This window comes from Etheostoma spectabile, chromosome 11, assembly GCF_008692095.1.
Source record: "Etheostoma spectabile isolate EspeVRDwgs_2016 chromosome 11, UIUC_Espe_1.0, whole genome shotgun sequence".
In the NCBI taxonomy this organism is placed as follows: domain Eukaryota; kingdom Metazoa; phylum Chordata; class Actinopteri; order Perciformes; family Percidae; genus Etheostoma; species Etheostoma spectabile.
In genome coordinates, this window is record NC_045743.1 from 13,261,972 (window position 1) to 13,274,880 (window position 12,909).

General features: G+C 38.7%; 1 protein-coding gene across 1 annotated transcript in view; it reads left to right on the forward strand.

Moving 5' to 3' along the window:
* epha3 (eph receptor A3) overlaps window positions 1–8,808 on the forward strand; it is a 98,984-nt gene extending 90,176 nt beyond the window's left edge. The window contains 1 exon segment of the mRNA XM_032530303.1: window positions 6,162–8,808. Coding sequence (XP_032386194.1) covers window positions 6,162–6,267 — 106 coding nt within the window. The 3' untranslated portion in view covers window positions 6,268–8,808.
* Window positions 8,809–12,909: the final 4,101 nt, after the last annotated feature.

Sequence of the window (12,909 nt, forward strand, 5' to 3'; positions counted from 1 at the left end):
GGTAAAATCTTCTTCTAGTTCTCTTAAAAATTACAGTCGATGCTGTGATAAGTCAAATATTAATAATTAACTTCATGCAACATTAAGAGAAGACCTGCACTGGTGTTCCCTGATGTTCTTTCAGAGTGCCTTGCCTTAAATAGTATATTATAAAGTAAACAAAAGGACAACAGTTGCTTAGCTCACAACAACATTGATACAGTCAGGCATTTATGACACACAGCACCTAAGCCCTTCCTGAGACCAAATGGTAATTTTAATGTTAACGTACCTGCGTTTTCCCTCAGGACAATGATCCCCTGATGTTAAACCCTATAAGCCTTCCCTTAGGACAATGGTCCCTTGATGTTAAACCCTATAAGCCTTCCCTCAGGAAAATAGTATTTTGATGTTAAACTCAGTTGTGACTGAACAGACTCTTATCTGACAAACACACACACACACACACACACATAGAATCATAGGTTTCCCCCAAAATCAATACTTTGAGCACAAAACTCTAAAATCGAATTAGTTAATTTTCCACAATTTTCTAAAATCTATGTTCATTGGCGCCCGGATGGCCGAGTTGGTAGAACGGGCGCCCATATATAGAGGTTTACTCCTCAAAGCAGTGGGCCCGGGTTTGACCCCGACCTGAGACCCTTTCCTGCCTGTCATGTCCCTCTCGCCCCTTTCCTGTCTTCAGATGTCCTGTCAAAATAAAGGCCAAAAATGCCCCAAAAATAATCTTTGAAAATCTATGTTCATCTAAAAACGTATTTGGAACAGCAAATTGTTACTTTTTTTTGTGAATATTTTTTTTACCAAGATTTCTTTTTACATAATGAGGAGGAGCAGTGTAACCAATACTGAACATATCAGCAAAGTGTCCACGGTCAACATAGCCTATTTCATTTTTTTTTCTCTACAATTTATGCTCTTAGCAAATTATTCATAATTCATATTTTAATGTTGGTTCCTTCACCATAACCACGTGATTGTTGCTTTTTGTTGAACTATTGAAGTCAACACTGACTATAAGCACAATATAACACAAGTCCTGGATGTGAACATTTACGTATGTGACTGAATTAATGTAATCCAGCAATTATTAATTCTACAAAATGACTTGTATCCAAAGGTTTTTTTTGTTAGAGGTTGAGAGTTTTACATGTCTGTAGTATAAGGGACTTTTGGTGGGAAATTACATTAGTGTCTGGGTATTTGTCACAGTAGTGGGTTTAGTAGATCAATGTCCCTGGATAAAGGAGTGCTAGTACCAGAGACAGAGATTAGAGGTCTTACTCTGCTGATAGGATCCGCAGGCTGACAAAAGGTTCTGCGATAGTAGATCAGGTTCTGGAAAGAGTCCTGTGCTGGCAGACTGAAAGGAATTATGATTTCCAAGAAATGTGATAAGAGACTGGGAGATTATAAGGATGAACACGCTGCCTTTAGATTTACAGGTCAGAGTACAGCTACTTTGGAAAATGAAGGACAGCTGACTATTTTTATATTTTTCAGACATTTGTTCTCTCTCTCTCTCTCTCTCTCTCTCTCTCTCTCTCTCTCTCTCTCTCTCTCTCTCTCTCTCTCTCTCCCTACCTCCCTGGCTCCGTTGGCCTGCTGCTGCTTTAATTGATATGGAATGTGACCGGGTAAATAATTGGACAATTTTAATCATTGTGATCCAAGCAGCCATTCACTGTGGTGATGGCAGCAGCAGGGGCAGTTGTGGAGTGGTGGTCAGTGCTGTGCCCAATAGCTATAGTCATTAACAGTGTTAGGCTTTATATGTTAGAAAAAAGCAGTGTGTAATGTGTGCCCTGGTATATAATGATGAATTATGGATTTGATGTCACTAATTGGCCAGTATAGAGGTCCTTAAAAGTATTATAAAGTAAATAGGAGTTTAAATCTTTGCCAAAGGCAACCTTCCACATTGGCAATTAAAAATTGCAATGACTTGTAACTTAAACGTATTTCAATCCGGAGAAACAAGTGAGTGGAGTAAAGAGGAAGGTTTACAACAACAGATGATATAGGATATTTAAGTCTTGGGAGAAAGTCTTTTACGCTGAAACTCTACGGGGAGATTTTTAACCAAGGGGTGTCCGCTCTGAGCAGCCGCAAGATAAATCCCCCCATGGAGTCCACACAATGGTGGTGGTGTTGGTGGCTGATGATTCTGTTGAGGCTGATGGAGCTGAAGAATCTGTGAAGACTGGCAGTGATTGGGAGGTGGAGGGGCGCTTTGACATTTGCAATGATTTAAATGGAAATGACAGCTGACAACAACAGAGAAGAAAACAGATTTAAACAGGGTTACAGCCGTGAACACACTGCGTGCATAACAGCAGAATGAATGTACTAAGGAAGATAGAGAATTTATATCCTATATTTAACCAGAGGCAGCAGCAGGATGACAGACTTGCAATTTAGGTGTGACACATTACTGATTTGAAGATGAGATTAGCTGATGTGACCACCTAAGCATGCGTGAAAGCATTTAATGCAGATGCAGGAGGAATATAACTGCAGTTCTAAGCATGCAACTGTATAGTCTTTGTGACTAAACTTATGCTATGGCTTTATTAGAACTTTATTTTCACAAACTATTAAAAGGCTTTTATTAGATTGTGTGACGTTATTCTTTGTGCAGAAGATACCAAATGAACAAGAGGCAAAGTTTAGCTTTCTTTGAAGCGAGACACTATTTGGATGATAATAATAACAACTTCTTTCTTATCTTATTTTTCTCTGTTTTAGCTACATGCTGTCTCTTTTGTCAGGTGTACCATATAAAAGATATATTTAGTCTCCTGACATTTCTAATGCCATTTAGTTAGTGGATATGCTAATCAATGAAAAGTTCTCTTTAGTCAACATATTACAAAATAAAAAAGCTTACACTGCAGACTGAGTTGTATGGTGAGGGTATTGACACAACACACCTCAGATAAACCCCCCGCTAAATAAATCATATTGGCCTATGATGCATTTTCTGTAGCTAGATGCTAAATTGGATTACTGCAGTATTAATCCACTGAAGGCTGAGGCTAAGGCACTCAAGGCTAGCTCAGCTACAAGGCTAGCAGCCCTGGCTGAAGCTATGCATTGCTCAGTATAGATTGTTCTATTGATTTGTACAGTCTTAATCTAGTCCTTGCTATTCAGCACAAGGCTTGGCAATGCTCTGACCTCCGAGGAATGGTAATCATACTTGGCTGCAGTGTGCTGACTCATCTGCTGGTGTAATTGAAGTCCTTTTTCAAGACGGTGGAATGGATTGACTAGTAAATACCGCATTATTTGGACTATTTTCTCCATATAGAAAGAGTGCATGCAAAGTTCACATCAGGTATTTCAGGAAGTGACCTAGACTGCTTTACAAAGGGCAGTGGCAAAACACTGACATGTTCTTGTACAACCACATACGGTACATTATAGTACATGTGGTGAGAACCCTTCCTGGTACCCAAACCTTACCCATCATCCACTTTCTTCCAGCAACTCAAAACGTGACACAACAATTTAGACAATTTACCTATGTGTATTCATAAAGCGATGCAGTGGTTAAAATTGTGTAGTTTCACTTTTAACTACACCAAAACAATAATACCTTGCAGACGTTATACTCTGGGATGTTGGAAATTGTTGGGCACTGTGACATGCATGCTTTAGAAAGAAACTAATCTTTTTCATGTGATAGTTTGTGTTTAAGTATGAGTATAAGTATTTGTGTACATAAGTGTTTCATCAGTCAGATCTTGAGATAATCCATATCCAAGATGAGGATAAAGTTCATTTGCGCTCATTAGTCTTTTTATATAGAGTGCATGTAGTGTCAAAAATGCATAATATGTTTTTTGTGATGCAAAGAGGAGATGACAACACAACTGCTTTCTTAATGGGACAGGATAAAGGCACAATAAATATTAATTGTGTTAGTGTTGAAAATGTATACACAATGTCTAATACATCCAAACTTTTCGACTTGTGGTTCAACTCATAATGTCACAATAACTTTAAGGGAAGCCAGAACAGTGGATTGCATTTCATCTCTAGTTAAAGAAGAAACTTTACTGCACACAACAACAAAGTTCTTCTCCCTATGAAATTATAATGTGTTTCAACTTGAAACTGTTGTGTTAATGTCATGATGTTTTTTGTTTTGTTTTTTTCCCGCCTTTCAAATGTCTATAGCTATAGCTATATCCCAAAAGCATATGGTCTTAATGATATAGTTGGCTGAGCAAACAACCACCAACATGCCCGTGGTTATGATCAATTGTATTTGCAGAGCTATTAGTTTAAACATTTTACCTTTATTTTATTAGTAGTATTGTTATTGAGTTGATATTTTTAAGATGAGATTAAATCTTTTGGCCAAAATGTCTACCAGCAACTTATGAATAAGGGATTTCTGTATATTTTGAGATCATAAAATATTTGCCACCATTTTCACAAACATAGGAGTGGCTTTCCATATTACTTTTAAGTTCGTAGCATCTTTATTTCCTGTATGGGTAAAGCCTCATGATTTATCCTGATTCGTTGCAACTACGATGTGCTTCCGATACCATTCTAGATGAAGCACAAACTGATGACATCCAGTTAATGTGTTAATGTTGTTGGGCCTGGCTGTGTCTCAGTAGAGTGGTTCTGACGGAGGTCCACGTCACACCAGCCACTTGCCCAGAATGGGAGCCATCAATGGGAATCACCACTCTCTAACGCCCAGCTCCTCTCCGCCTCCTCAGGCTCTGGATGGTGGGTGGAGGACAAAGACGTACTGGGAGCAGTAACCTACGTACCTCCAGAATCACTGATGGGCTTTCACATGTCTGACTTTTAAAGGGATAGTTCAGTGATAACGCAATAGCTGTGTTTCTATCCAACTGTCAGCTGTAACCTCAAACAAAAGTTTAATTTAACAACAGACTCCCAATCAGATACTGAATTATTAGTGTATGGATGGAAACCTAGATAGTGTCTGTCTATGGCACACTGGTGCTGTTTGTTCCTGCAAAAGGCAAAAACTTCTTTGGTTTTGTTGATTGTAAACTTCATGGAAATACCCAATTGATTGCACAGTTTACATTTAAAGCATTACTTAATTTGAGTGAACTATCCCTTTACATTGTAGAACAGAGTGAAACAATATTGTGATTTTTCTATATGTCTGTTATTTTGGCTGCTTTGGAAAACTAAATGATCTGCCTGCATCTCAATAATACAAACTTTATTGTGACCATTTTGAAATAACACTCAAATGTCTCAATGGCTGAAAGTGTTTCTTGTAGTAATGCCACCACTCTGATCGCATCTCCTTTGCTTCTACTAATACAATGCAATTATTACTACTTACTGATGGGCAACATAGATTAGTCCTAACATGCACTGTGACTTCTTCTGTACTGTAATATCAACAATGCTTTGTGTACTATATATTTTAGGCTGTTGTTACTGTATGTTTCAAAAATGGCTTAATGTTTGATTGGATCTGTCTAACTACAGTGTTTTTGATGTGTATGATGCATAAATGTGAAACTGACATTATATATTAGCTCTTATTTATTTAAAAATAACAACCCTGTGCTTACAAATGTTATTTTTTTACACATGAATGCATATAACTAATTTTTGTACAAGCTTCTCAGAGTATTAACAAGTTAACAGATTTATTTGAATCAAAGTGTAATATCCTGTACATGTACCAGTGCTGCTCCTCTCCACATACTTATACCTACCTTGTCAAAGAAATCCAGGTCAATGCAATGCAGGAAACTAGGGCTTTTATGCAACTGTAGCCCTCCCATGCCATTTCCTCCACTGACAGGGTCATAATAGCAGCTGTCAGTGTAGCCCCATAGGCCCACCTCCCTGTTTGTTGGTAATGGAGAGTAGAGGCAACACCCCCTCCACCCATAGACCCCACTTCAGAGATGTGGCAGTTCAGTGGCCTTCTGGGAAATGCAGTCCTTTGTGAATGACAGATGCATGGGAAAGTGAAGGGAGCAGCGCTGGGAGCATGTAATTAAATGCCACATGGGTGTCATGTCCTCCATCACTAATGCACACTTTTCATTTTTTCTTTCCATCTTTCCCTCCCTGATTTTGTCTGTTTTATATCTCTTCCACCCTCTCTCTCTTTCTCCCTTTCCTTCACAAACCAGGGATCTTAAAAAGGTTGGAGTGACAATTGTAGGACCGCAGAAGAAGATCGTGAGCAGCCTCAAAGCCCTAGATTCCCACACCAAGAATGGCCCAGTACCTGTTTAAGAATTGAACCCATCATGTAAAAACACCAGAGACATGTCTGTCGGTGTGGTTGCTAATCGCAGTCCAACACAGTGGCTTCATACATAAACTGGAAACGGATGGAGAAATATGATCTAAATTAGAGCTTTCATTGTTTCATTGGAAGACGATATCAAGTCCTGACAGGGAAACGTGAACGAGTTCACTGCAGTCTTGTCAGCTAGTTAACTGGCTGACTCTTCGACTCTCCGTCCATCCATGTCCAAGTTGAGATGCCTTACAGACAAACAGGAGGGTAGAGAGAGAGAGCATGGGATAGCCAAGGAGGTCAGGAAGACCTGCCTTGGGATTAAAACTGGGAATGGACTAACATAAAGCCGGAGCTCTCCAATATTGGCTAAGCTGGACAGCATAGCCTTCCCTTTACAGCTAAAAAGGGGACGGGCATGCTCACAGTCTCCTCCCTCCATACCTGACTAAGCAGCCCGCGGAACGAGTCGGTGAAATGGCTGAGATGCCACGTGTAGAAGAGCATGGCAGCAAGCAGCAGCTCCCCCGGATATGGACACTTCCTGGACTAAGGAGGTCTGAGGCGTGAGATTTTGTTGTAACTACCTATATTTACTGTCTTGATCCATGCAAGAACTGACCTGGTATGAACACACCTAGATGTTAACCGAGCCATTTTAGTCTGTAGCTCTAATCTATAGCATTTGCATTCAGTAGACATGTCACATAAAAGCAATAATTATGATAATCAGTTTAATAGTCTCATTGTACGAAAGCCATGAGTGTGTCACATGTACAATGTATTGAACGCTGTGCTTTGAAGGTACTGGGGCCATAACACACTTCACACACATAATTTTCTTTATGGTGAAATCTATGTTTTATGTGCTTATATGAACAGATAATGTACAGTTATATTGCTGTTCCCTCATCCCAATGCCCTATGTGTAAAATCTCAGGATGTATACGTTATTCATTCTATTCTCTAACAAGGGGAAACAGTCAGAGGGAATGGAGCACAATCAGTTATTGAGAGTGCAGGTTAGGAAAGACAGAACAAAGGAAAATGTAAAGTATAAGAAGAAAAAAGGAGAATTTAAATAGGTTAAAATGGTGTCATTCAGGTATCAGCTCCAGATTTCTTCTTGTGTTCCGGAAGTGTTTGAAACTAAAGGCAAGTTTGTGCTTGAGTTTCTTCTTCAGGTTAGACAGGTTCGCATCATCAAGCCCACACAACATCAGGTATCAGTTTCTTTCAGTGCGTACGCTCAGTTCAAAAGGTTGAGATCAACACTGCTGGTCTAAGGGTGTTGTAGTCTTATTAAAAAAGCCATGCAGGATCTGAAATGTGCTGTAAAAAAAGTATGAAGTACGAAATGTATCCATAAATCCTGGTGTGTTTAATGCAAAAAGAGAGTGCCTCCTCTAGTTGGGTTGGATCATGGTGGGATCGCCAAGCAAAAAGCTCCAGTTTTGATTTGTTTTCCACAAAGCCTGTGTTCTCATTGGGGCATGGGATTTTCTCATCACTGTCAAGGTGTGAAAATACCCTGAAAAAGATGAAACACTTCAATAAATGATTGCTTTCTGAGATACTTTATAGTAAACTAAATGTACAGGATGGGATTTCCTAAAGGCACCTTGAAATATCGTTGTACTATAAAGTACAGACTTAAGGACTTTAAGTTAGTCTGCTGCTTTAATGTCACCCAGTCAGTCCCTCAGTGCAACACATACACAGTATTTCTAAACTGGCACTTTGTGCTGTTGGCTGGGTAATATTTAACCCCAAGGGTACTATCTTTAAGCGTCTTCCAAGCACTTACTAGACATATTTTAGCACTTTGAAATGAAATGGTAATGCCTTGGTATAGACTAAGCTTATGAAATGAAAAGGGGTGATTTTGGTGCTTTTGGGAAACCCTATTCAGTGTGTCAGTCGGTCCTCTGTTACTCGGTCTACCTGTGGATGCTGCTGTTGCTGCTATATGTTCTAATTAGCATGTACATAATGTAAACCATCATAATGATAGCAACTGGCTCTACAGATCCCACTATATGTACATGGCCATCCTTCTTTGTACAAATGTTTGTATGTATAAAGGAATGAAATAAAATTGTGCAACATTTTAATTAAAAAAGAGACAAAAAAATAATCTGTATTTTATTTTATCTTGTTTTGGATTATATTTGTCTGCTTTGTTTTTTTCTACAATAAAAAGTCAATTATGATTACATTATTATTTATTTGTTAACATAAAGCGCAATATTGATGTTTTTTTTTTTTTTGTAACTTACAGTAAATTATGTGCCAGTGCTATTTGTGTTTTGGTTTTAACTTACTTTATAAACCTGGGATCTCTGAGAGAGCAATACTGTTATGCACCCAATATCCAGATCCCTCATTTTCTGTCTCAAGACTGATCCGTGTGTCCGTGTGAGAGTTTACGTGTGCAAATGTAGATGGCCTTGTCTACTAATGTAAAATGATTTGTAGTGGAAACATTTATATTTTTATAATAAATATTCGCAAAATATTTTCCAAAAAATGGAACATGATAGACCTGCTCCTGTGTTTTTATTCTATGATGTGATTATGTCACAGAACAATACATAATGTAGTTTTTCTCTTAAATCATAAGGTAGATAGGTATGTTACACAGATCACAAGTGATAGTCAAACACTCACAACTCAGATTTCATCTTTTTATTTAACATTCCTTAGACGTAGATATAGTCTTTTGGCACATCTTGTCTTCTTTAGGATAAAAGCCAGCAATCATCTCACGGACATATATAGTGCACATAGCATGTGTTTCAAATCAGTGAGTTCATTGGGCAATCAACATGAACAAAGAAGAAGTCCATAGAAAGGTCATTTCATAGCCATGATAAGTCTTCGCCATCAATGCCCACACTCCAAGAATTAGCAAATAGAATTTAAAGTAAAAATGTTCTTTTACAAATTGCTTAAGTGACAAAATTCTTACTGACAGCTAGACAAATGTGCCTTGATTTTCAAGTAACTTTATCTGATTGGTGCATTTCTGTTTTTTTTGTGTAACCTGCCATAGTGGTTTTGACAGATTTCATAAAAGATGCCCGGAAGAATCCAGTCATTATGAAAATGAAAAAATGAGAAACTGAAAAAAAAAAAAGGCCAATTACGTTACTTATGTCTTCGGAGTAGGATAACATCATCTAAGAATTTAAATTCTTTTAAATTGTATCACCATTTTTATACATACACATACAACTAAAAATGGAAAATTAAAATAAATTTTGATTTGATGAAAGGCCACAACTTGCATGGAAGACTCCTACCTTTTTTAATGTCTATCCACCTTCAGTTCTTCATTTCCCCATTCTTATTCATTTTCATATGGCTGCAATGCATGCCCAGTGTGTAAGAATTATAATTAAATATGGAGTTTTGCAGAATTGTGCAATATCAGCATTCTGTCTGGTCATGATATGATGGATTGTCACAAGACACTCCCTTTTACTCTACCTGTCTAGTGGACCTGCTACACTTTGTCCACAAACCCTCCCACATCTGTCAACCAGCTTCCAATTTAACCATCTCAGCCTCTGTTTCTAATCCCATCCTCCCTGCTGCCGCCTCCTCGTTTCCCCGGCTGGCCACATCCAATAAAACATTTTGTTTCCGATCATCCACGGTTAAAGTCGATTTGTTGTGTGATTTTAATGTGGAAGATTTTCGTTGTCTCTTATTTTTCGGACTGGGAGGAGATGAGATGTGTCGGACAGGGGAAAGATTGATGGTCGCTCTACTCGATGTTGAAGGCTGACACTCGCCAGATGTTCCCAAGCAGATGTGCACAGAGAGAAAACAGGACACTGCCCTCCTCAATGCAGGAAACAATGAACACAGTATGCTTTACAACGCCACCAATTAGGTATTGTTTTCATTCAAAAACCTCCATGGGACTGAAACCACTGGGGTGATTGGAAAGACAGAGGGAGGGCGGAAGTGGGGGAGGTAGAAAGGGTGATAGTTAAGGGGAGAGGAAGCTGGGGAGAAGAGGATAGAGGGCAGGTGTGCTGGAAATGTTATGCTGGAAACTTCTGTCCAAGTAGATAAGAAATTGGTAATAGCAATAGATACAATTGCATAGATAATGCAATAATGCAGGAGAAGAGCAGCACCATTCATCATCTTGCTTGGCAGTGTGCTGTTAAAATGTGCTTTCCTAGCTGGAACACAAACAGAAAGCATGGTTCCACTTTGAGAGTATAATGAGAAAACAAAGTCATGATGTGTAAAATTCATTTCCCATTTTGAACAGGGAGTGACATGCAATCATCAAAAAACTCAGCGTTGTCCAGATTTGTTTTACATCCACCTCTGTTTATGTGTAGGCTGGAACCATCACTGCTACTGTGGCTTTTAAGTTGAACAGTGTTTAAGCCTGTATACTGTACATGTATTCATTTGATGTGCCAACATGTTCATGCTGACTTGAGGAAAATTTTCTTTTTTATTGTATTTCAACCCTTGCAGTGATTGTTTTCCATTAGTTTGAAGTTTCGATTTGGCCTGCACATTTATCTCTTTTCATTTTTAGACAGCCAACATCCAATCAAAAACAATAAAGATTCTCCAATTCTTGCCTTTTAATTTCTACTCTCTGTATGTCATAAATAATATCATAGTCACTTACTGTAAATACCAGCTGATGGAAATGCACCTGATTTTTTGTCCATATCCCATTCTTCCTATGTAGAGATAGTTCCTCCCTTTGAAGCCTGTTCTGTGGCTTCATCCCTCTATCTCCTCACTGTCTTCCCTTTTGGTTCCTGGTAGACTGGTTTCCAGCTGTGTGCAGCTGCTTTGCAGGGCCTTAGGCCATGTTACAAACTCCTACTACTCCCTGCGGCCTGCCGTGAGAATGTCATCCTCATAAGCTGACTTCCTGGGTTCAAAGTTCCCTGATAAATAACGAAATGTGTTAATTATCTTTGAGGCAAACCATGTTTATCTGTCTGCAGCAGTAGATCATTGAAGAGTAAAGGCTTTGCCCCTCCAGCATTGTGCAGACTGTGCAAGCAAACAAACAAAGCAAGGCAGCGCTGACAAAAAGAGGGTCTTACATGTACACATGTACACTGCAGGGAGCAGTAAGCTGTCACAATACTGTCTTCCGTCACATACATGCACATGTGCACACATGCAAAGATAGATGACTATTGGTTGCTGGTTTTGTAATGCCTGTGCTTTACACACACACACACACACACACACACACACACACACACACACACCACACACACACACACACACACACAAAAGAAAGTGAAGCTATCATCAAAACATCCTCACCAGTAGTGGAAAGTACAGGTAGTTGTATGTTTTGATCAAGCTAAATAGGTAAAATTACTCTCATGAAGAGCCAAGATGATACAACCATGATCAGATTCAACTTTAGGAAGCACTATGAATGGATGGACACCTAAATTTAAACTAAACTTAGAGTTAAAAATGAAGGATTTTTACTTCCACAATCTCCATGGTCACCTACTATAACATAACCATCTATTGTGGATTAAGCACATTACAAAGTCTTGGTTACTGATGTATTGTATTTCAGAAGATTCACACACATTATTTATGTCCGTACAACAACACCAATACAGGTTTTTATGCTTAAATTGAAACAAATATTGGTGATTGGTGATAAATTAAAACATTTGGTGATTATTTACAATATGTATACATAAATTGCATTTTGTGTTTCACCAAAAATATCCACAAATTTTACTCTTAAAAACTTGTCATCACATTAAAAGTTGCCACACACCCTGAACCTCCTCTGGAGCACAGCCCAGAACCCTATATGAAGATTAGAGTCTCTGTAATGATACCTGAAGAGTGCTATTACCACTCTGTTAATGGCTGAAGCGAGGCTATAGAGCTGCTGGTCCCGCCTGCTGTTGACACCGCTGCCTATACCGGGGAGAATTGATTTTCCATGAATGCTGAGTGATGTGGAAGGACTGCTGGCCCTCTGATGTCAGCACTCTGTCATCTCTCTCCGTCTTTCTCTCTCGCTCTCTCTACATCCTTTCTGTCACTCTTTATTCGTCTTTTTCTCCAGTCTTTCTTTCCTTCCCCCCTCTTTTTCTTACTCAGTTTCTTTTCATTTCAATATTTTTCCTTGCTCTTCACCTCTCTGCCTCACTTTTCAGCTCATCTTCTACTACTCTCTCATCTTCACCTCTTTACCATGTTTTATCCTCTCTCCTCTGCTCTTAAAGTCAATTCTGCTTCATTGGCATCACATTGTAATGCATGTAGTATTAATTAAGATCAATTTACAGACATTAACAGCTAATTAGTATTAATTAAACAGCAGTATACAGACTACTTGTCCATCTGTATCTCCTTCTAGCAGCAGGCAGGATGATAACATGTTGAGGTCACAATGCTAAATGCTAAAGAGGCCAATTTCCACTGCTGTCACACTCTTTGCATCATTCCCATGAATTAATTTCACACAGCTATTAAACATTTTTGCAATAAGAGATTATTTGAGTGTTATAACTCTCCCGGCCTTCTCCTAAATTATTCTTTTGCATTCCTCAACACATACTGTAGATGTAAAACGGAAAAGTTGTTGGACTTAAATTGAC